This window comes from Macaca mulatta, chromosome 17 (assembly GCF_049350105.2).
Source record: "Macaca mulatta isolate MMU2019108-1 chromosome 17, T2T-MMU8v2.0, whole genome shotgun sequence".
NCBI classification, from domain to species: Eukaryota; Metazoa; Chordata; class Mammalia; order Primates; family Cercopithecidae; genus Macaca; species Macaca mulatta.
The window spans coordinates 107620552-107645170 of NC_133422.1; the positions used below are offsets into that span (position 1 = coordinate 107620552).

At 53.2% G+C, this 24619-nt stretch overlaps 1 protein-coding gene and 2 long non-coding RNA genes across 4 annotated transcripts in view; 1 reads left to right on the forward strand and 2 right to left on the reverse strand.

Annotated features, from left to right (window-relative positions):
* The first annotated feature begins 213 nt into the window (after positions 1-213).
* Positions 214-1755, forward strand: LOC144336203 (uncharacterized). The gene is made up of 3 exons (XR_013407785.1): positions 214-440; positions 526-614; positions 997-1755. It is a non-coding gene; the product is annotated as an uncharacterized LOC144336203 (long non-coding RNA).
* An 11248-nt stretch (positions 1756-13003) lies between these two features.
* On the reverse strand, positions 13004-15005 carry LOC114673589 (uncharacterized). Its single transcript, XR_003724356.2, has 2 exons — positions 14658-15005; positions 13004-14085 (listed from the first exon to the last, which is right to left on the reverse strand). It is a non-coding gene; the product is annotated as an uncharacterized LOC114673589 (long non-coding RNA).
* Positions 15006-18942: 3937 nt separating this feature from the next.
* Positions 18943-24619, reverse strand: part of ADPRHL1 (ADP-ribosylhydrolase like 1) — a 43865-nt gene continuing 38188 nt past the window's right edge. For both annotated transcript variants that reach the window (XM_015121512.3, XM_028837378.2), the window contains one exon: positions 18943-24383. In XM_015121512.3, the coding sequence (XP_014976998.3) occupies positions 19784-24383 (4600 nt within the window). In that variant the 3' untranslated portion in view covers positions 18943-19783. The remainder of the gene's footprint in view (positions 24384-24619) is intronic.

The following is a 24619-nucleotide window of genomic DNA, read 5'->3' on the forward strand; positions in this document are numbered from 1 at the left end:
AAAAAGCAGCATCTGCCCCCTTCCGGGCATCAGTCACAGCCCCCTGCTCCCTCAAGCACCTGATCTTGTACCTACTTATTCTAAAGAAGAAAAGGACTTTCTCCAGGCAGAGAGAGAGGACAAGAGATGGAGGAAGGATGGATTCGGTTACCAGATGGGAGAGTAGCTGTGTCACAGCTGCAGGAAGCCGCTGTTGTACTGGCTGTGCATGAAACCACCCATCTAGGTCAGGAGTCACTTGAAAAGTTGTTAGGCTGGTATTTCTACATCTCGCGTTTGTCAGCCCTTGCCAAAACGGTGACGCAGTGGTGTGTTACCTGCCGACAGCACAATGCGAGGCAAGGTCCAGCCGTTCCGCCCGGAATACAGGCTTATGGAGCAGCCCCCTTTGAAGATCTCCAGGTGGACTTCACAGAGATGCCAAAGTGTGGCGGTAACAAGTATCTACTAGTTCTTGTGTGTACCTACTCTGGGTGGGTGGAGGCTTATCCAACACGAACTGAGTAACCCGTGTGCTTCTTCGAGATCTTATTCCTAGATTTGGACTGCCTTTACGGATCGGCTCAGATAACGGGCCGGCGTTTGTGGCTGACTGGGTACAGAAGACGACAAAGGTATTGGGGATCACATGGAAATTGTATGCCGCCTACTGGCCTCAGAGTTCCGGAAAGATGGAGTGGATGAACCAGACTATCAAAAATAGTTTAGGGAAAGTATGTCAGGAAGCAGGATTAAAATGGATACAGGCTCTCCCTATGGTATTATTTAAAATTAGATGTACCCCTTCTAAAAGAACAGGACATTCTCCTTATGAAATATTATATTATAGGTCCCCTCCTATATTGCGGGGACTTCCAGACACTCCCCAAAAGTTGAGTGAAATTGAGTTACAGCGACAGCTACAGGCTTCAGGAAAAATTACACAAAGAATCTCAGCCTGGGTAAGTGAGAGATGCCCTGTTAGCTTATTCTCCCCAGTTCACCCTTTCTCCCCAGGTGATCGAGTGTGGATCAAGGACTGGAACACAGCCTCTTTGTGCCCATGGTGGAAAGCACCCCAGACTGTCGTCCTGACCACTCCCACCGCTGTGAAGGTAGAGGGAATCCCAGCCTGGATCCCCCACAGCCGTGTAAAACCTGCAGCTCCTGAAACCTGGGAGGCAAGACCAAGCCCGGACTATCCTTGTAGAGTGACTCTGAGGAAGACGACAAGCCCTGCTCCAGTCACACCTGGAAGCTGACTGGTCCACGCACGGCCGAAGCATGAGGAATCTCATCGTGGGATTCATTTTTCTTCAACTTTGGACTTATACAGTAAGGGCTTCAACTGACCTTACTCAAAATGGGGACTGTTCCCAGTGTGTTCATCAGGTCACTGAGGTAGGACAGCAAATTAAAACAATCTTTCTGTTCTATAGTTATTATGAATGTGTGGGAATGTTAAAAGAAACTTGTTTGTATAATGCCACTCAGTACAAGGTATGTAGCCCGGGAAATGACCAACCTGATGTGTGTTACAACCCATCTGAGCCCCCTGCAACCACCGTTTTCGAAATAAGATTAAGAACTGGCCGTTTCCTAGGTGATACAAGTAAAATAATAACTAGAACAGAAGGAAAAGGAATCCCCAAACAAGTAGCTTTAAGATTTAACGCTTGTTCAGCCATTAATAGTAACAAGCTAGGAACAGGATGTGGTTCTGTTAACTGTGAAAGGAGCTACAGAGTAGAAAATAAATATGTTTGTCATGAGTCAGGGGTTTGTGAAAATTGTGCCTTTTGGCCATGTGTTATTTGGGCTACTTGGAAAAAGAACAAAAAGGACCCGGTTTGTCTTCAGAAGCGGGAAGCCAACCCCTCCTCCCTCCTGTGCTGCCGGTCACTGTAACCCACTGGACCTCATAATCACCAACCCCTAGATCCCCACAAACCCTCCTGTGCAGCCGGTCACTGTAACCCCCCAGAACTCATAATCACCAACCCCTAGACCCCCGCCAACCCCTCCTGTGCAGCCGGTCACTGTAACCCACTGGACCTCATAATCACCAACCCCTAGATCCCCACAAACCCTCCTGTGCAGCCGGTCACTGTAACCCCCCGGAACTCATAATCACCAACCCCTAGACCCCCGCCAACCCCTCCTGTGCAGCCGGTCACTGTAACCCACTGGACCTCATAATCACCAACCCCTAGATCCCCACAAACCCTCCTGTGCAGCCGGTCACTGTAACCCCCCAGAACTCATAATCACCAACCCCTAGATCCCCACAAACCCTCCTGTGCAGCCGGTCACTGTAACCCCCCAGAACTCATAATCACCCATCCCCTAGATCCCCGCCAACCCTCCTGTGCTGCCGGTCACTGTAACCCACCAGACCTCATCATCATCCATCCCCTAGATCCCCGCCACCCCTCCTATGCTGCTCACCCATCCCCTAGATCCCCGTCAACCCTCCTGTGCTGCTGGTCACTGTAACCCACCAGATCTAATAATCACCCATCCCCTAGACCCCCGCCAACCCTCCTGTGCTGCCGGTCACTGTAACCCACCAGATCTAATAATCACCCATCCCCTAGACCCCCGCCAACCCCCCCTGTGCTGCCGGTCACTGTAACCCACCATAACTCATAATCACCAACCCCTAGATCCCCATCAACCCTCCTGTGCTGCCGGTCACTGTAATCCCCCGGAACTCATAATCATCCATCCCCTAGACCCCCGCCACCCCTCCTATGCTGCCGGTCACTGTAACCCACCGGAACTCATAATCACCCATCCCCTAGATCCCCGTTGGAAAAAGGGAGAACGTGTAATCCTGGGGATCGATGGGACAGGGTTAAACCCCCAAGTTGCCATTTTAGTCTGAAGGGAGGTCCACAAGCGCTCTCCCAAAACAGTGTTTCAAACCTTTTACGAATCTGCCAGCACCAGAACTTCCGAAAAAGACAAAAAATTTGTTTCTCCAATTAGCAGAAAATGTAGCTCATTCCCTTAATGTTGCTTCCTGTTATGTATGCGGGGGAACCACTAACGGAGATCGATGGCCTTGGGAAGCCCAAGAGTTGGTGCCCACTGATCCAGCTCCTGATGTAATTCCAGTTCAGAAGGCCCAAGCTAGCAACTTCTGGATCCTAAAAACCTCAATTATTGGACAACACTGTCTAGCTAGAGAAGGAAAAGACTTCATCATCCCTGTAGGAAAGCTTAATTGTATAGGACAGAAGTTATACAACGGCACAACAAAGACAATTACTTGGTGGGGCCTAAATCACACTGAAAAGAACCCATTTAGTAAATTTTCTAAATTAAAAACTGCCTGGGCTCATCCAGAATCTTATCAGGACTGGACGGCTCCCGCTGGACTATACTGGATATGTGGGCACAGAGCCTACATTCGGTGACCTAATAAATGGGTAGGTAGTTGTGTTACTGGCACTATTAAGCCGTCCTTTTTCTTATTACCCGTAAAAATGAGTGAGCTCCTAGGTTTCCCTGTCTACGCCTCCCGAGAAAAGAGAAGCATAGTTACAGGAAACTGGAAAGATAATGAGTGACCTTCTGAAAGGATTATACAGTATTATGGGCCTGCCACATGGGCACAAGACCGCTCATGGGGACACTGAACCCCCATTTACATGCTCAATCAGATTGTACGGCTGCAGGCCGTCTTAGAAATAATTACTAATGAAACTGTCAGAGCTTTGACTGTTTTAGCTCGGCAGGAAATCCAAATGAGAAATGCTATCTATGAGAATAGACTGGCCTTGGACTACTTGCTGGCAGCTGAAGGAGGAGTCTGTGGAAAATTTAACTTAACCAATTGCTACCTACAAATAGATGATCAAGGACAGGTGGTCGAAAACATAGTCAAGGACATGACAAAGTTGGCACATGTGCCTGTACAGGTTTGGCACGAGTTTGATCCTCGGTCTTTATTTGGAAAATGGTTTCCAGCTACAGGAGGATTTAAAACCCTCATTGTAGGTGTATTGCTAGTAATAGGAACTTGCTTGCTGCTCCCCTGTGTATTACCCTTGCTTTTTCAAATGATAAAAGGTTTTGTTGCTACTTTGGTTCAGCATAAAACTTCAGCACATGTGTATTACATGTCGCTCTATCTCACGAAGAGACTCAGAAAGTGAGGATGAGAGTGAAAACTCCCACTAAAAAGTGAAAATTCTCAAAGGGGAAAAATATAGAATGAGACCACCAATTCTCCTGCTGTCCTTCCTGGCTTCTCCCCTACCTCCCCCTTTCCCTAGTTTATAAGACCGGAAAAAAGAGAGAGAAAGCAAAAAGTTGGAAAGAAACAGAAGTAAGATAAATAGCTAGATGCTGAGAAATCTGCTGTTAATCTGATAGGTTTTCCTTTATAGGTTACCGTTACCTGGTGCTTTTGTCTCACAGCTCTTAAGATTCTTTTCTTCATCTTAACTTTAGATAACCTGATAACAATGTACCTAGGCAATGACCTTTTTGCAATGAATTTCTCAGGTGTTCTTTGAGCTTCTTGTGTTTGGATGTCTAGGTCTCTAGCAAGGCCGGCGAATTTTCCTCGATTATTCCACCAAATATGTTTTCCAAACTTTTAGATTTCTCTTATTCCTTAGGAACACCAGTTATTCTTAGGTTTGTTCAAGATGGACCAGCAAACTGGTCAGTTATGAACTTTGCTGTAAGTCCCTGAAAAAAACTGGATGAGATTTCCTTCCTGTCTTGTGTGTCCTTGGGAGCTTCACCTCGTAACCATGTGGTTGTGCTTTCTCTTTTCACAGTGGTGGCCTCGGTTCAGGGTACAATTCCTGGCTTAGGGAATGAGTCCTTTATCTTCTGTCTGTGTTTATATGTGTTATGAGCCTGACGTTTGTATATGAAAGAGCTTTGATTAATTGGTTTAATAACAGTAAGAGCTTAAATCAGAAATTTTATCAGAAAATTTAAAAGTGTAATGCCTTTTAGTTCATGTAACTTAAGCAATCTTTAGGAAATAAAGGCAGTTTTAAAGATTATTGGTAAAATAAAAATATCTTCAAAAATGTAAACATTTGGTCTAAATCATGCAGGTCAGATATTAAGCTTGCTAAATGCTTTAAGGTCATAAACTGCTTCTTTGACTTTTGAAAATTCTTCAATTTACCTACATGGGAGCATTAGATTCTAGATTAGGCTGGGGGCACTAATGCAACAATGACATTTGGCTTATTGGGTACAAGAATCCTACAAAGGCCGGGTGCGGTGGCTCAAGCCTGTAATCCCAGCACTTTGGGAGGCCGAGACGGGCGGATCACGAGGTCAGGAGATCGAAACCATCCTGGCGAACACGGTGAAACCCCGTCTCTACTAAAAAATACAAAAAACTAGCCGGGCGAGGTGGTGGGCGCCTGTGGTCCCAGCTACTCGGGAGGCTGAGGCAGGAGAATGGCGTAAGCCCGGGAGGCGGAGCGTGCAGTGAGCCGAGATCGCGCCACTCACTCCAGCCTGGGCGACAGAGCGAGACTCCGTCTCAAAAAAAAAAAAAAAAAAAAGAATCCTACAGGAAGCACTGTCAAATATAAAATGGTGTTTGGTTTTCTTTGGGCTGTATTTTTATATATAAATGTGTTATTGGTATGTGTTCCAAAATTACTTTTAAAACTACTATAATTCTCATAACACTTAATGTATGTTATTAATAGATATAATTGTTATGTAAAATTTTGTATGCCACAGAAGTAATCAAATTTCCTTATCAATTGTGGTTTTAATGATGGCTGTCCTAAGATGTTTTGTCATCCACAAACAATAGTTGTCTTGTTTTGGTCCTCTTTAGAAGGCGGTTTATAATCAGCTACAGGACTTTGACAGATGTTCTTGAGTGCAGGTTTCTGATAACTTTGGTGATTGTGACATCAGAATAGAGGAAAAAACTTTCAGAATTCTTATGGAGAGCTGAAATGTCCATGAATAGCAAACAGAAGTTAACTACATGGACTAAACTAATAGAAACCAGAAGTAATCTTTTTAACTTTTTGCTTAAAATATTGCTGATCCTTTGTTCTGTTTTTCAGAATCAAGGAAACTTTTGAGCTAGTAGTTACAGCTTTTAATAATTGAGTAAAGTATACTTGTATGAACAAAATTTGGAGCATATTTGTTTCTCTCTACCTAATTTCTCCAAAATTTGGAAACTAGTTGTGAGTGTTCTTAATGTATGGCAATATAGCTATTTGAAGAAGTGCAATAAGAATCTGTTTTTCTTTTTCTTTTTTTTTTTTTTTTTTTTTGAGACAGAGTCTTTTTCTGTCACCCAGGCTGGAGTGCAGTGGTGCAATCTTGGCTCACTGCAACCTCTGCCTCCCAGGTTCAAGTGATTCTCCTGCCTCAGCCTCCCAAGTACCTGGGATTACAGGTGTCTGCCACTACACCTGGCTAATTTTTGTATTTGTAGTAGAAATGAGGTTTCACCATGCTGGCCAGGCTGGTCTCGAACTCTTGACCTCAGGTGATCTGCCCACCTCCGCCTCCCAAAGTACTGGGATTACAGATGTGAGCCACTGCGCCTGGCCAATAATCTGTTTTCTTTTGCAACAGGACACAACTGGAAAAAATGTTTATTTTACCAAGGCTTTGACTGGAATTATGTGTTTTCCTTTAAGAAATTAAACATGACTTACAGAGCCGATAAAGCCCCTTGGGAAAACTGACCTGATACCTTGTCTCCACAGTCCCTATACAGGGTTCCTGACCTGTGGTAAGTAAAGAATGTCACTTTCTGCCAGGCGTGGTGCCTCACGCCTATAATCCCAGCACTTTGAGAGGTCAGGGCAGGTGGATCACGAGGTCAGGAGATCGAGACTATCCTGGCTAACGTGGTGAAACCCCATCTCTACTAAAAATATAAAAAATTAGCCAGGTGTGGTGGTGGGCACCTGTAGTCCCAGCTACTAAGGAAGCTGAGGTAGGAGAATGGCAAGAACCCGGGAGGCAGAGGTTGCAGTGAGCAGAGATTGCGCCACTGCACTCCAGCCTGGGTGACAGAGCAAGACTCTGATTCAAAAAAAAAAAAAAAAAAAAAAAAAGATGTCACTTTCTAACAGGCCCAAGAGCCACAAGTTATCTTGGAAACTGGAGAGGAGAGAAATTTACTCAACTCCTAGGTATTTGAGGGTACAAACCCATGTCAGGGCTCGGCTCTAAAAAAATCTTCTCTAAGATTCCTTCTATGGAACAGAGTTCCCTCAAAGCCAATTTAAAAAGAGACTTTGTGAAAAATATTCTTGCTGTACTTTATACAAATAATCAGGCCAGGCCAAGTATAATAAAGTAAATCAGTCTTACATGATTTGTCTTTAGTAAAAATGGGAAACTGGAGAGACAAATATTATGTTTCAAAAACTATGGTACATTGTTTCTTTGTTTTTTGTTTGTTTGTTTGTTTGTTTTTGAGACAGAGTCTCCCTCTGTAGCCCAGGCTGGAGTGCAGTGGCAAGATCTCGGCTCACTGTAAGCTCCGCCTCCTGGGTTCATGCCATTCTCCTGCCTCAACCTCCCGATACATTGTTGAAACATTGTTTTTAAATTCTAGTATCATCGATTTTTTTTAGATTCGTCTCTGCAATTTAGGCTAACCTTTCTTATTCCTGTGAACCAACCTGTGAACTCTGACTGCTGCTCAGAAGAAATAAGAGGGATGGGTAATGTAAAAATCTGAATCAATATTCTAATTCTGGGCACATTGGAATTGGCTAGCAACCTCATATCATCTTGGTTCCAATAGTTGCCCAGTTCATGGAAAGCCTTCTAATTTAGTTTACTTGGAATAATTTTACTTATTTTGCTTTACTATTGTGGAATATATTGCTGTTGTACTCTGTGTAGGTATGCAAAATAAACTTGCTCAATGTTTTCTTAAACTGAACACTTATTAATTGCCCAGATATCACCTTTTGTTGGAACTCAAGGGTTATGAAGAGCCCTCACCACACTGATGCCTTCTGACTGAGCGCCTCTCTACCCTGAACACAAGAGACCCTAATAGTTAGGCAGGAATATCATCGCCCCTATTCAGCCTGAAAAAGTTACAGAAGATGGATCTTTATCCCTTGCAACTCTTAGGATGAAGGGTTCTCTTATAAAAGGGAAGGAGGAAGCGTCAGGTGTGTTTGAACCAGCGTAACTCCATCTTGAGTAGGAGCTGGGTGAAATGAGGCTGAGACCTACTGGACGGCATTCCCAGGAGGTTAGACATTCTAAATCACAGGATGAGATAGGAGGTTGGCACAAGACACAGATCGTAAAGACCTTGCTGGTAAGACAGGTTTCAGGAAAGAAGCCAGCCAAACCCACTAAAACCAAAATGGCGAGAAGAGTGACCTCTGGCCGTCCGCACTGCTGCACTCCCACCAGCGCCATGACCATTAACAGATGCCATGGCAGCGTCAGGAAGTTACCCTATATGGTCTAAAAAGGAGAGGCATGTTTAATCCACCCCTTGTTTAGCATATCATCAAGAAATAACCATAAAAAGGGGCCACCAGCGGCCCTCAGGGCTGCTCGGCCTATAGAGTAACTGTTCTTTATTTCTTTATTTTCTTAATAACCTTGGTTTTGCTTTATTCTGTGGACTCGCTCTGAATTCTTTCTTGCGCGAGATCCAAGAATGCTCTCTGGGGGTCTGGATCAGGACCGCTGTCTGGTAACAACCGCAGTCATCACCCTCCAATACCTTGAGCTGTGTGTTGATGTCTTGGAACTTGCTAGCTGTGAATTAAGCTAACAATGCCATCCCCCACACACAACCCACACCCTGCAGCATAAGGGTGCACAGCCCTTCACTAATCAATGTTATTTCTGTAAACCAACAAGAATTCCTGAAACACAATTTTGTATCAGCCACTCCCTGTTTCCTCTTTTGCCTTTAAAATCCTGATTGTAACAAAGATCTCATGGGGCATATCCAAGGCTACTTGGGTTTGAGTCTTGCAGGCAGCTGTCCTCACCTTGGCTCAAGTCAACTCTTTAAATCATAATTTGCACCTCAGCCTCTCCCTTCTTGTCACTCTTACGTAAGTGGGATCCTACAGAATTTGTCCTTTTGTGTCTGGCTAATTCCACTCACATGGTGTCCTCAAGGTTCACCGAAGTCGCAGGGCAGGGAGGCTTTCACACAATTTTGTAGCCTGCGTAACCTCTCTACCGTGGGAGGTGCTCCAAAAGTGAGTTTGGTTGACTCTCTTTCCTCTTTGAGCTTTATTGGACACGTTTCTGGCTTGGTGGGCCAAGGTCTGCTAAGAAGAAACTTCTCTCTGTGCATCAGAGGGGGAAACGGTGGGGGCTGTACGCCCCGGGAGCAGCCACCCTCTCAGAGGACGCAAAAACAAAGCACTTTAACCTCCTTCTATCAAAGCCCTAGAAGAAGGTGTGTTTTTTTTTTTTCTTTTTTTTTGAGACAGAGTCTCGCTCTGCCGCCCAGGCTGGAGTGCAGTGGCGTGATCTTGGCTCACTGCAAGCTCCGCCTCCTGGGTTCACGCCATTCTCCTGCCTCAGCCTCCCGAGTAGCTGGGACTACAGGCGCACGCCACCTCGCCCGGCTAGTTTTTTTGTATTTTTTAGTAGAGACGGGGTTTCACTGTGTTAGCCAGGATGGTCTCGATCTCCTGACCTCGTGATCCGCCCGTCTCGGCCTCCCAAAGTGCTGGGATTACAGGCTTGAGCCACCGGGCCCGGCCAGAAGGTGTGTTTTAAAAACAGACTCTTCTCATTAATCCTGTTGAAGTCTCACTCACTCTGTTGCCTAGGCTGGTGTGTAGTGGCATGATTTCAGCTTTGCCTCCTGGGTTCAAGCGATTGTCCTGTCTCAGTCTCCCAAGTAGCTGGGACCACAGGTGCCTGCCACCACGCCCAGCTAATTTTTTGTATTTTTTGTAGAGACGGGGTTTTGCCATGTTGGCCAGTCTGGTCTTGAACTTTTGAGCTCAAGCGATCCACCTGCCTCAGCCTTCCAAAGTGCTGGGATTACAGGTGTGAGCCACCGTGCCTGGCCTTTTTTTTTCTTTTCTTTTTTTTAACACATGGTCTTGCTCTGTTGCCCAGACTGGAGTTCAGTGTTGCAATCTTGGCTCACTGCAGCCTCAACCTCCTGGGCTTAACTCATCCTCCTGCCTTAGCCTCCTGCCTTAGCCTCCCATAGTGCTCGGATTACAGGCATGAGCCTCCGTGCCAGACAGTGCGATCCTCTTTACCTGAACTGCCCAGGGACCTCCATAAATATCCCTTGCTGGGGGCCGTGGGTCACGCCTGTAATCTTAGCACTTTGGGAGGCCAAGATAGGAGGATTGCTTGAGCCCAGGAGTTCAAGACCAGCCTGGACAACATAGCAAGACCCTGTCTCTACAAAAAATACAAAAATGAGTGCATATCTGTGGTCCCAGCTACTCAGGAGGCTGAGGTGGGAGAATTGCTTGAGCCCAGGAGGTTGAGGCTGCCATGAGCCATGATTGCACCACTGCACTCCAGCCTGGGCGATAACGTGAAACCCTGACTCTTAAAAAAAAAAAAAAAAAAGGACCAGGCGTGGTGTGTCATGCCTGCAATCCCCGAACTTTGGGAGGCTGAGGCCAGCAGATCACCTGAGGTCAGGAGTTTGAGACCAGCCAAAAAAAAAAAAAAAAGATTAGCCAGGTGTGGTGGCGCATGCCTATAATCCCAGCTACTCGGGAGGTAAAGGCAGGAGAATTGCTTGAACCCGGGAGGCGGAGGTTGCGGTGAGCCGAGATCACGCCATTGCACTCCAGCCTGGGCAATAAGAGTGAAGCTCGGTCTCAAAAAAAGAAAAGAAAAAGGATCCCTGGCACCATGTCCTTCTCACAGATAGGAGAACAGGGAAAGGGTGGGTTTTACATCCCCGTGGAGCAGAGCAAATGCACACAATGAGCCCTTCAGGTGTGGGGGCAGGAGCAGGGTGGGGACAGGGACCATCAGTCGGTTGGCTCAGGGACTCAGGAGCCCGGACCTGATGCCAGCAGGCTTCTCCTCTCTATGGAGAGGACATGCAGTCAGCCCGACTGGCAGAGCGGCCGGATCAGCGCCTGGTTGGGCCACCCTGTGACAGCGACACGGGCACTGCTGTGCCACCCCACATGGAGTGCCACACACAGTCACAACAGCCCCATAAGGTAGGTCCCAGTATTACTATTTTAGGGAAGAGAAGACTGTGGTACACGCACCTGCACATACAGGTGCACACATGGACACACAGGCCTCCACCTCTACTACCCAGACAAGTGCCCCAGTGCACATCACACATGCACTGTGATGCACACACAACCTGCCCAGACACAGCCTTACACAACACAGGGACCCACGCATGCACACACTCACTGTCATGCACACACGTGTGCACACACACCACCCAGACACAGCCCTCCACAACACAGGGACCCACACATACACACACTCATGCACACACACAGTACCCAGACACAGCCCTCCACAACACAGGGACACACACATACACACACTCATGCACACACGCACCACCCAGACACAGTCCTCCACAACACAGGGACCCACACATACACACTCATGCACACACGCGTGTGCACACACACCAAGCAGACACGGTCCTACACAACTCAGGGACCCATGCACGCACACATTCTCATGCATACACGTGTGCACACAGCCTGCCCAGACACAGCCCTCCACAACACAGGGACCCACACATATACATTCACTCATGCACACAAGCGTGTGAACACACACCAAGTAGCCATGGCCCTACACACCACAGGGACCCACCCACGCACACACTAAGGAAATCTGGAAACACCACGTGACCTCCGGTGGCAAGGCCACGACTGGAAGCCTGGCGGCCTCTCCGGGTTCCAGGTCCCGATGCCAAGGCCGCCCCTCCCTTAATTCACAAGGAGGTCACCACCCCCGCTCCACACCAGGGAGGGGCTCAGCAGCCCGGAGGCCAGCGCCGAGGTCCCCGCGCGTGCGCCTGTGTCCCCGGCTCCGGGGAAGGCAGCCCTACCTTAGGGGGCTGGGAGCCTGCGCGCCGCCCCGGTGACTCCCGACAGCGTCGGGATGTGGCAGCAGCCGGGGCTTCCTCTCGCAGCGGCCGCCGTCCCGGAGGCCGGCAGCGCCCCCTGGCGGGCCCGGGCAGGAGGCGTCCGACGAGGAGGGCGCCAGGGAGGCGGGCGCGGGACGGTGCAGCCGAGAGGCCTGTCCCTGCAGGTGCAGGAGGGACCTGCCGCTCCCCTGCGCACCGACGGTGACAACCCCTCCCAGAGACCTGCCGCCCGCGGAGCCTCCCCCAGTGACCTGTGCGGTCCCCAACGAAGAGGCGGGAAGCCGAGCCCTGGAGAAGCCTGGCGACGCGGGCAAAGCCACCTAGCTGGCGACAGGGGCACTGGGCCTCCATCCAGTCCCCCAGGGTCACACATAGGCCTTTATTTTCTGACCCTGAAAGTTATGCAAATGCATTTAAATTAACGCAGAAAGCAGATAACGACGGGAAAACGTACCTACACATCGTGTACGTGGATAACCACTGCTCACCTTTCTTTGCACTTCTCTTCCTTTGCCCCCTTCATAGGTATTTACGTATTTGGATCTACTATTTTATATTAGATTTTTTTGTTTTACTTTTTGAGGTGGAGTTTCACTCTTGTTGCCCAGGTTGGAGTGCCATGGCGCCATCTCAGCTCACTGCAACCTGTGCCTCCTGGGTAGGTTCTCCTGCCTCAGCCTCCTGAGTAGCTGGGATTACAGGAGCCCACCAGGTCCAGCTAATTTTTGTATTTTTAGTAGAGATGGGGTTTCACCATGTTGGCTGGGCTGGTCTTGAACTCCTGACCTCAGGTGATCCACCCTCCTTGGCCTCCCAAAGTGCTGGAATTACAAGCATGAGCCACTGCGCCCGGCCTTATATCGGATTTTAAATATTAAATGGTACAATATTTTCCATTTCACAAAGTTCTTCCTCAGCTAATTTTAAATGACTGCTTATTTCACCGAATAAGACACCATACTTTATTTAACTAATCTCTCTTTTTTTTTTTAATGGAGTCTTGCACTGTTGCCCAGGCTGGAGTGCAATGGTACGATCTTAGCTCACTGCAACCTTCACCTCCCAGGTTCAAGCGATTCTCCTGCCTCAGCCTCCCGAGTAGCTGGGATTACAGGTGCCCGCCACCACGCCCGGCTAATATTTTGTATTTTTAGTAGAGACGGGGTTTCACTATGTTGGCCAGGCTGGTTCGAACTCCTGACTTCATGATCCGCTCGCCTCGGCTTCCCAAAGTGCAGGGATTACAAACGTGAGCCACCGCGCCTGGCCGAGAGTGAGACTTTTAATGATGGTCTTGCAGGATCCGGTGTCTAATGGGCAGCCACACCCAGCGCAGTTTCAACAAGGAATTCATCCCCCCGTGCACAGGTCCCTGCCCCGGTTCCTCCCAGGCTGAGTACTCTGAGGTCACAGTCGTCTGGGACATGATCTGTTGGTTGTCGGGCGGGGGCTGTAGGTGTTTTCTTTAGGGTTGTCCTGCTGCATTTTGTTGCAGCCCACAATGCATTGCAATCCCAGTCAGCTCAGGGGCTCTTTAAGCATTTGACTTACGACCTAAGTAGCTGGGCAGGCTGATAAGAACAAAGCCAGCTATTTTGCAGGCTGGTAAACTTTCATCTTAGACTAAACTTCTTTAGTTCGGGTGAGAGCACCTAAGGGTCAGGGGGAAGGGAGGGAGAAGGGGAGGCCAACAAGCAGGCACTGGCTAGGACATCCTGTTTCTTCCGTAGTTTACCGACCTAAGCCGATTCAAGGCATTCTGTCTTGGAAATGGACCACTGTAGGCGTTGCTTCCTTCATTCTCTGTTTGGCCTCCTTTGTTCTTCTAGGAGAAGATGCCTCAGCACTTTCACGAGTTTGGGGTATGCACAAATGGGTTTTCTAATAGGCTCCTGTGCCTTCCAGTGGCTTCCCAGGCACCACCTGGGGTTGTGGACCTGAGCCAGGCCAGTCCTCTCGCTGTCAGAGAAATGGCGAGCACCGCTCAGCTGCTCAGTCCTGGGCTTCGGGGGGCTACGTGACATCCATTCCTGTCAAAAATCCATGGCGGCCATAAATATTCAGCAAATGCACCGAAGCTCAAACAGACAAATGTACAGGCACTTCCTGTTGTGGTTGGGGCTTTTTCTCCTGTTTAGGGAAACTTTTGACTACCCCAAGCTTATAACAATATCCCAAGAACAGGGTTTGATCACACTTCTATGTACACCAGTCGCACAGACGCCCTCAATAAGCACTTTTAAAATAGAAGTTTTTTTTTTTTTTTTTTTTTTTTTTTTTTTTGAGACGGAGTCTGGCTCTGTCGCCCGGGCTGGAGTGCAGTGGCCGGATCTCAGCTCACTGCAAGCTCCGCCCCCCGGGTTTACGCCATTCTCCTGCCTCAGCCTCCCGAGTAGCTGGGACTACAGGCGCCCGCCGCCTCGCCCGGCTAGTTTTTTGTATTTTTTAGTAGAGACGGGGTTTCACCGTGTTCGCCAGGATGGTCTCGATCTCCTGACCTCGTGATCCGCCCGTCTCGGCCTCCCAAAGTGCTGGGATTACAGGCTTGAGCCACCGCGCCCGGCCTTAAAAATAGAAGTTCTAACGAAAGCCTGCGTCATACCTTAATTGACAGGGGTTTTCTTTCAGGACAAGAGGTGCCTGCACCATCCCAAAGCCTCGGCGGCCAGGCCAGTGCTCTCAGACACGAGGCGTCGGCTCGTTTCAGTGGAACGAGCTTTCCTCCTCCCCAGATACCAAGAACTCGCACCACCCACCGGCACAGCAGCGGTTCAGAATGCAGGCATTTCCGGCTAGGTCTGGCGTGAGCTTAAACCACCCGCTGTTAAACCCTCATGAAAAGTCACTGACAAAGTTCTCCTGCACACAGAGTTGCGGAGTTGCTGGAGAGAGGAGGGTGTCTCACAGACCTGCTGGGCCCATTGCACCCATACTCCCTCCCTCCCTTCTGTCCAGTCTCCCTCCACGTCCGGGAGGACACTCCAACCCTTTGGCCCCACCCTGGCCCAAGTGCACTGGCCGAAGTCCAGTTCCCCAGGTCTTGCTCCGGGGCGAGGCCGGCACAGTCTTGACTGGACGGAGGGAGGGTCTGGGGAGCGCATGGCCTTGTTTCTCTAAGCACACCCTAAGGGGTTCCTCTCCCACTTGGGGCCCTGCTCCAGACCCTCTCTCCTGCCTGGGTCACTGCCCCAGGCTGGCCACATTCACCCAATGGGGGTCTGCCCCTCGCCCCAGGCCTGAGTCCTACCTCATTTATGCAGCTGCTTCAATAATGCAAGGAAGAGATTTGTAATGGGAAAGGTATTTTATTTCTTTTTGAAATTATTTCCAGCTGAATGATGTTAGTAAAAATACAGAGAGAATACAACAAATGACATTTAGTAATTTTTTCTGACTAACCCATTTTAGCATTGTTTATATACAAAGAAGAATATGAACAAGAAAAAATTTAATAAATAGCTATAACCTAATACATAACCGAAAGAACATAACTCCAACAGCAGAGATACCCTGATAACGGAATAAGGAAGTGGTGCTGAGCTTGTAAAATCCTAGACAATGACCCTCCCTGAGCGAGTGTCCTGAGCATGACCACATTCTCGTAGCCATCTCAGGACCTTCCTGCCGCTGGAGTGCACCGCCACCTGCCCAGCTCCTGTCACTTGCACCCACAGACGTGTGGCTCACAGCAAGCCTGTCAACAACCAGAGGAACCGTAAAAAACTGCAGGGAGGAGGCAGTCAACGAATCGCTCAAATACACAAAATTAACCATGTTAACTAAGAAGCTAAAATAAATATCCTGTTTTCTTTCTTTTCTTTCTTTTTTTTTTTTTTTAAGACGGAGTCTGGCTCTGTTGCCCAGGCTGGAGTGAGTGGCGCTACCTCGGCTCTCTGCAAGCTCCGCCTCCCAGGTTCACGCCATTCTCCTGCCTCAGCCTCCTGAGTAGCTGGGACTAGAGGCACCTGCCACCAGGCCCAGCTAATTTTTTGTATTTTTAGCAGAGATGGGGTCTCACTGTGTTAGCCAGGATGGTCTCCATCTCCTGACCTTGTGATCTGCCCGCCTCGGCCTCCCAAAGTGCTGGGATTACAGGCGTGAGCCACTGCACCTGGCCTCTTTCTTTCTTTGGGTTTTATTTAAAATGCCCGTGGGGGTGGTTAGTGCACCGTTCTTCTGCTGTAGTTATTTCACCCTGGGAGGGTGTGGGCCTTAGCCATGCGGAAATGATGGTCATCTCTGCAGTGTGAATACTTCCACACCCTATCTTCTAACCTGCCCTGTCTCGGCTTAGTATGAACGTACAGACCACTCTCAACTCCCCATGAAGTCACTGGTCTTTTTTTCCTGCACACAGAGTAACTGTGGTGTTTTCGAGCTGAGGGCAGTGTCATGCTGGGCTGTATCTGGCACACGGAGAGGACGGGCCTGCCGAGCAGGTGGCCTCCTGGCCGCTCACAGACTGTGCCCGCCAGACTGAGAGAGGGGTTCAGGCACGACGCTTCCAGAGCTGTCATCTGGAGGAGATTCTCATCATTTTTTCCACCACTTAAAATAAAACCACTCAATGCCTTCTCCGGTGCACTCTCTGGTCTATTTAAAAATAGCAACACAAGTCCCACCGCTTCTTATTTCTAAAGGGAACAGCCAGTGAACATATTTTTACCTCCCGTGTCTGTCATCACATTCTTGCCACTCATTGCCTCAAATCCCAAATAGGTAAAGAGGGAGGGCCGCGCCGCTGTGCCTGGAGTGGCAGGGGCAGCCGCACAGACCTGGGGGCCCCTGACCTCCCCCAGCTCCAGGGAGGACGCCCCAGGCATGAGCGGAGGCCACCAGCAGGACAAAGAGGCCGCTCTGTCAGCCTCTGCTGGACCCCTGAGTTCCTCTCTCATGGGCCTCTCTGGTTGGGTGGCTCCGAGAGGCCAACTCCAGCCCCAGCCGCAGGCTCCCAGGACTGCAGGGGCAGGGACTCCGGAGGTCCGTGTGCTCCGTGAGAGAGAGGACCCTGTCCTCCTGGCAGGGGTCCAGCGGCACCATAGCAAGACCTCTGCCCCCATCCGTACCCCCGGGCCATCCTGTGTGCAGCTGGGCCGCCCCAGGCCCCACACACGTGAGGCGCACCCAACACTCAGGAGCCTCCACACACAGCAGCTCACACTGAGAACCCACACACCAAGCAGAAACCCTCGGCTGGGCCAGGAGCACAGCCCCCGATCTATAGAGAAGGCCCCGGGTGCCCTCTGAGGGGAGCTATGGGGAGCGGCCCCCCAGAGCTGAGCACAGCCCCCGATCTATAGAGAAGGCCCCGGGGGCCCTCTGAGGGGAGCTGTGGGGAGCGGCCCCCCAGAGCTGAGCACAGCCCCCCGATTTACAGAGAAGGCCCCGGGGGCCCTCTGAGGGGAGCTGTGGGGAGCGGCCCCCCAGAGCTGAGCACAGCCCCCGATCTATAGAGAAGGCCCCGGGTGCCCTCTGAGGGGAGCTGTGGGGAGTGGCCCCCCAGAGCTGAGCACAGCCCCCGATCTATAGAGAAGGCCCCGGGTGCCCTCTGAGGGGAGCTGTGGGGAGCGGCCCCCCAGAGCTGAGCACAGCCCCCCGATTTACAGAGAAGGCCCCGGGGGCCCTCTGAGGGGAGCTGTGGGGAGCGGCCCCCCAGAGCTGAGCAGAGCCCCCGATTTATAGAGAAAGCCCCGGGGGCCCTCTGAGGGGAGCTGTGGGGAGCGGCCCCCCAGAGCTGAGCACAGCCCGACCTTCCTTCCAGACACCAGCACTGGCATGTCCTAGCAGGTGAGGGTGGGTCAAACCTGCTGGATCTTAAGTTAATTGTTAGACGGGAAGGAAACCTGTGCTCTCCCTGGAGCACGACGTCCTGCCGCCTGCGTGGCCCCCGGAGCCAAAGCCACTGGCACAATGGGGCCCTTTTTTCTGCCGGAGTGGACCTTCCCTGGTAGGAGAGACCCCAGCCTCGCCGTGGGTAGGACGTGCTTGCTAAACGCCCTCTCAAAGCCAACACTGGAAAACACCTTCCTCTATTTAGAGTCAGAAAACAGAGGTGCTCACAGCAGGCACCACAGCCCCTGTGCGAACGTGTAGGGCTGTTTCAGGAAACTGCTCAGTAGCAAAGGCAGAAAACGCCAAGACACCTTCAAAAAGCAGGAATTAACTTTCCACAGGGAGGGCACCACCAAAAACGAGGGTGCGGGGCCCCGTAGGACGACAGGCTGCATCGGTTCACGCTGAAAATCCAGCTGCTCCAGGGCCCCTCAGGCAGCCGGGTGGCCTCACGGGTCAGGGTTTCAGAGGCCAGCGAGTGGCCTGGGACGATAGATTGCGACACGGAGGTGCATGACCCCGTCATGGGGAAGAAAGTGCTTTAAAATAGATGCATGGAGGAAGAGCCTAAAAAGTAGTCCGGAGTAGCAACAAGAACCATCTCGAGGCAATGTGACGAAGGGCCGCTTTGATTTCCGTCTTGTGCTTCTAGACAGCATTCAAATATTCCAGCCTGAAACGCGTTATCTCAGCACCTGAACAAGGCTGGAGTCGTGGCTGCCTCTGGCCAGGGCAGGAAACACTTCTATGCTGTTTGGGAGGACGGAGGACAGACAGCGATGCTCTCAGGTCACCGGCACCAGCGGAGCCACCCGCAGGACTGCAGGGAAGGGAACTCAGCACCAAGCTTCCTTGGGATCCCGGCTTCCCAGGGCTCCGCACTGTCCCTTTCTCAGAACTTAACGTGAGCATTTCCTGAGGCCTCTTCCTCCAGATGAGCTGGCTCTGGCCTGGCCTCCCAGCGTCCCCACACCCTCTGGTGACCACCACATGGCCCAGCAGCCACACAGCACCTGGCACCGCCTGGGCGTCTGAGGCTGGAGAAAGCTCTGCCCTTTCTTTTTTTTTTTTTTTGAGATGGAGTCTCGCTCTGTCCCCAGGCTGGAGTGCAGTGGCGCGATCTCGGCTCACTTCAAGCTCTGCCTCCCGGGTTCACACCATTGTCCTGCCTCAGCCTCCCGAGTAGCTGGGACCACAGGCGCCCACCACCATGCCTGGCTAATTTTTTGTACTTTTAGTAGAGACAGGGTTTCACCATGTTGGCCAGGATGGTCTCCATCTCCAGACCTCCCGATCCACCCGCCTCAGCCTCCCAAAGTGCAGGGATTACAGGCATGAGCCACTGCGCCCAGCCTGAAACTCTGCCCTTTCTTTCGAGTCCTGCGAGGTGGGGCCGTGTGTGTCACTTTGGGCCCATGGAGGGTGGGTGTCACACGGCCACGTCAGAGCAGGGCATGGCGGGGCATGGACAGGGAGTGGTGGGAGGAGGCCCTGTGAGAGCTGGGGAGGCGTCCCAAAGCACCAGTGTCCTGCAGGTCGAGGAGGCGCACACACCGTGCCACTGCGGGAGGTGTGAGCTCCACGCTGCAGGGTATGTGAGACAGGGGTGAGCTGGCGCCCTTGGGTGAAGACACGAAGAATCCGGAGGGCCTGGTGAGGCCACAGGCCCGCACCTCCCACCCCCATGGCCTCGTGGCTCTGTGGGGTGACAGGGACCCGACCCTCATGTAGCTCAGTCCTCCCAAGGTCAGCTTGTGAAGAAGGGAGAGAGAATTATGGAAACAGGCGTCTCCGTAGGGGATTCTCCAAGACGCATTTGGAGGCAGGAAAATGCCTGAAGGCCCTTGATGGGCAGATGTCACAGTGCTGGGCGAGCCATGGTGTGGACTCGGGGCCTCACTTTGGGAGCTCAGACGTGTCGCTGGCCCTGACGCTCATTGGTCTGAAGGACAAATCGAAGGCCCTCTGGTCACTGAAGCTCTGGGCTTTGTACTTGGCCAGGCGCGTGGACCTCCTGTGACGCTCAGGCTCCGATGCCTTCATCGTGTCCTGCGGGACCCTCTCAGCCCCGGGGTGGTCTGGGGGCCCCTTCTGGGCCGGGGCCTGGGGAGTCCAGCAGCCCCCAGCCTCGGGCGTGGGCTCAGCTGGGCTCTTTCCCAGCCTCAGGGGAGAGGTGGCAACGCTCGTGCCCCTGAGGGGGCGGCTTCCTGGGGGTGGGTGCCGGGTGCTGGGCTCCCCTAGGCCGCTGCCCCCCGACTGTCCACCATCCCTGGGGGCTGGGCTTCCAGACGCCCCACTCCTGCCAGCAGCATCTACTCCCTCAGCCGTGCCACTGATGGGCTGCTCCCAGGCCCGAGACGCCATCCCACATATCAAGGCCTGTTCCCAACCCTGTTCCCGAGCCTGCCCCTGAGCCCGTTTCTGGGCCTGCCCCTGAGTCTCTGTCTGGGTCTGCTCCCGGCCCTGTTCCCGTGCCCGTTCCTGAGCCCCTTTCTGGGCCTGCCCCTGAGCCTCTATCTGGGTCTGCCCATGAGCCTGTTCCTGGGCCCATGCCTGAGCCCCTTTCTGGGCCTGCTGCTGAGCCCGTTTCTGGGCCTCTATCTGGGTCTGCCACTGGGCCTGTCCCTGAGCCTGTTCCTGAACCTGTTTCTGGGCCTGTCCCTGAACGTGTCCCTGAGCCCGTTTCTGGGTCTGTCCCTGAACCTGTCCCTGAGCCTGTTCCTGGGCCCGTGCCTGAGCCCCTTTCTGGGCCTGCCCCTGAGCCCGTTCCTGAACCTGTTTCTGGGCCTGTCCCTGAACGTGTCCCTGAGCCCATTTCTGGGCCTGTCTCTGGGCCTGTCCCTGAACCTGTCCCTGGGTCCCACCCTGAGCCTGTTCCTGTGCCTGTCCCTGGGCCTCTATCTGGGTCTGCCACTGGGCCTGTTCCTGAGCGTGTCCCTGAACCTGTCCCTGGGCCAGTTTCTGAACCTGTTTCTGGGCCTGTCCCTGGGCCTGCCCCTGAGCCCATTTCTGGGCCTGTCCCTGGGCCGCCAGGCTTCCCAGCCCCTTGGAGTCCCCTGGAGGCACAGCTGGGTTCTTGGCAGCCCTGGTGCCCTCCCCCCGCGCTGTGCTCCTCTCCTGCTCCTCCCAGGGTCCCTGCAGATGCTGCTCACCTTGGTCACTGCGCTGGCAGGCACCCCCAACCCCAATGGCCGTCCCTTTGTCCCCGGCCAGATCCTGTGCCCACCGTGTCTGAGGCTCTTTTGCTTGGTTCAGCATAACCTTCGGGCCCGACGGCACCACCCTCTTCCCTGCACCCCTGGGCTGGGGGGTCTCCTCCTGCGCCTGGTCACTCTGTTGCCTCCCCAGGTCCGCCTGTGTCAGGGGACGCCCCTGGGATTCACCTGCTTGGGTCCTAGGGTCGGGGACACTGGCCCAGAGCTTGGCCTGTGTGTCACCAGCAGCAGGGGGCAGGTGTGCCTGTAGATGGGGAGGGTCCCGCTGGTGGGTGCCACCTGCCCACCCCATGTCCACCTGCATGGGAGGCATCGCGGGAAGCAGATGGTCAGGCTCTGCCCCACCGGGAGACATGACACCCTCCCTGCCCTTTGCCTGTGGGTTCTCAGGAGGCGACGGTGGGAGGCCAGGGCCATAGCTCAGGGACTCTGCCACACTCTTTGCCTGTGGTCTAGGATGATCAGAAGCAGGAATTCCAGACTTTGTGCTGAAACCCAAAAGGTTTCCTTCCACAGCCACATCCTTTCTGCCTCCTACAGCTGCCGTATGTCTGCTGGCTGCCGACGTGTTTGAAGTGTGTAATCGGGGTGCCTCTGGGTGCCGGGCGAGGGCGACAGCATCCTCTGGGTGACGGGCGAGGGCCACAGCGTCCTCTGGGTGATGGGCGAGGGCCGCAGTGTCCTCTGGGTGATGGGCGAGGGCCGCAGCGTCCTCTGGGTGCCGGGCGAGGGCCGCAGCGTCCTCTGGGTGCCGGGCGAAGGCCGCACCTCTCAGGAGGCTCCTCCCTGCTGCTCCACTCTGGGGCTCCGAGGATCCCCCGGGGGCCAGGAGGCCGTGGCTGTGGGGGTCTTGAGGGAGAGCCTCTCCTCTGGGATGGCTTTTGGACAAGGCTCTGCTTCCCTCCTGGCCCAGCGTCTCTGGCTCTCCCACTCTGCGGTCTCCAGGGCTCTGGGTGCTGCCTGGCACTGGTGCAGGCGTGGCACGGCTCACAATGCTCCCTGCAGCTGCCATCGCCCCACAGGCTTTCACACCTGGTTTGGGTCGTTCATTTAATGAGGACAGTGGGTTCTCGTGAAATTCATGGCTGGTGATTTCCTCGGCAGCCTTCAGGGGCTGAGCGGACTCTGTTAGCAGTGGCCTTCTGCATTCCTCCAGCGCGTCGGGCACAGTCGTGCCCATCGGGGTGACACCCTCAGGCCCCATATGCCCCTTGGATGGTGCCGCCAGCGACGCGGGGGCACCTGTTGGATTTCTCCCGGTCGGGGACAGGACTTGCTGGCTGCTGGAGGCATGGCTGGTGTTTCCCCTCAGAAGGTTTTGTGAGGCTGCAGGATAACTCGTTGCGGAGCCCTTGTTCTGCGTTGATATTTCATTAGATTCTGGCAACGGATGCTTCTCCTCTCTGAGCTCAGAGGTCCTCTCTCCTGAAATATCGTCAGGATTCCTGGGACCGTGTGAATTCTCAAAGCTGCCTTTGTTTTCCTTCTCTGTCTGGAGTGTCTGTGTCGGAACTCTCTCTGGGACACTGTGGTCGGCACCTGCAGTCCTTCTTGCTGCTGCCGGATCCCAGGCTGCCCCTGGCCCTTGCGGCGAAGAGACACCGAGTCCCACCTGGGTCTCTGAAAGCTTGCTCAGTTCCACTGGGGCTTGGTGACCCTTTCTGTTCTCAGTCACGGTGGGAAATTCTGTGTGTGCATTTTCAACCACATTCCCTCCTCCAAAAATACGAGAACGTTTGTTTTCACAACTTGCCATATTTTGCAGCATGGGGGGAGGGGCTGGCATTTCGTGGACAACCGGGATTTGGACAGTTATCCGTGGGGGCTCCGTGGCAGGCTGTGTTCTCCGAGCAGCCTGGACCGATGGAGTGTTCAGTGGTGGGATGTGGCCCGGCACCTTCTGTTCTGGGAAATACTTCTGGGTGGCAAAGAGCGGGTCTCTCCCTGGGTCTGGGAAGCCTGCTCCTTCCCGTTCGTCCTCTGAACTGCAAACAGTCATGGTGATTTCAGGGCCCTCCCCTGCACTCTCACCCGGGGGCCCAGGAGACCACGTGAGTCTGGCTCCCCTCACCTCCTGGACGCCTCCTGCAGTGCTCTCTGCTGTGGGGTCTGCCGTCCCGTCACCTGCGGCTGATCTGGTGCCCCACAGGCTGGCCGATCCCAGTGGGGACGATGCAGGCACAAGGCCAGGGAGGACTTCACCTGTGCAGGGAGCACAAGAGGGGGCCATCGAGGGGAAAGCCTGGCCGTCCCTCCGAGCCATCACCTGGGGTGTCACGGGCTTCGAGGGCCTTGGCTGTCTTTGGGGCTCCCCCTCCAGGGGGCCCTTTCCTGCTGCTTTATTGCCACTGGGTTCCGTCTCCCTGGCACTGGGGAGCACGCTGGCTTCTCCTCTGGGCAGACGCCTCGCCTCCGAGTGGCTGATTTTGGTGCAGTGGGACAGCCAGCTCCTGGGGCCGCACACGATGGTGGCGATGCTGAGGGCCGGCAGGGGCTCGGCCGTGCAGGCCAGAAAGCGGGCGAGCGGTGTCTTGACGCAGGTGCTGGCCATGGTGGCCGTGTGCAGCACGCACACCTCCGGCCGGTGCATCTTCTTCCTCTGCAGGTTCCTCTTCCTCCGCTCCCGCGTGTGCACCCTCAGCGCCCCGGCCTCTGAGCACAGGCAGCTGTTCTGCTCGAACTTCTCCCGCAGCTTGGACAGCACCGAGCTCTTGCCCGTGATCTTCGGCAAGAGGCCCCTGGCGACTTTGGGCCGCTCCGCGGCGGGCTTCTCGCGCGCTTCTTTCTCCTTCGCCTCCTTCTCCTCGGCGGCCAAGAATATCTTCAGGATGTTCTTCACGGTGCTCTTCCCGGCCGGGTGGCCCCAGCGGGGCTTCTCGCTGGGGCAGGGCTTCGGGGCCGGCTCCTTGGTCTTCTCCAGGAGCTTGTTGATGGTGGCACCCACGAGGCCCCCACCGGGCCCCTGCTTGTCCTTGGAGATCAGCCGGCCCACCTCCCGGGTCCTCTTGAGGTAGCGCTCCCGGCCAGTGCCCAGGAACTTGGCCTGCAGGAGCTGGAAGCGCGTGGGCCTCTGGGTGGCCTCCTGGGTCTGGGTCTGGTGGCTGGGCCTGCTCTCCCCAGCCTCTGTCCCCGAGGGCCGGTCTGCGCGGCCCGTGACGTACAGCAGCAAGCTGCTGAGGATGGAGTGGGCGGCCGGGTCACAGGCCAGCTTGCCCATCTTCTTCTTCAGGGCTTGGGCGTCCACAGACATGATGTCACTGCAGGCCTTTCTGCTCTTCCGACTGTAGAAAAAAAGGAATCGTCACTTATTTCGTCATCATGTTTTTTGCAAGGTGATTCTAGAACATTGATTATGGGGCAATCCCATGTTCTCAGGGGCCCCGAAAGCGTGGTAGGGAGAGACAGAGATTAGGAGCCAGGAGCTGTGGCTTCTGGGCTGTCCCTGCTGCTAATTCGGGGGTGTCAGGGATGTCAAAGCTTTTCTGGGTCACTGTTTCCTGTTAAATGGCAGGAACTT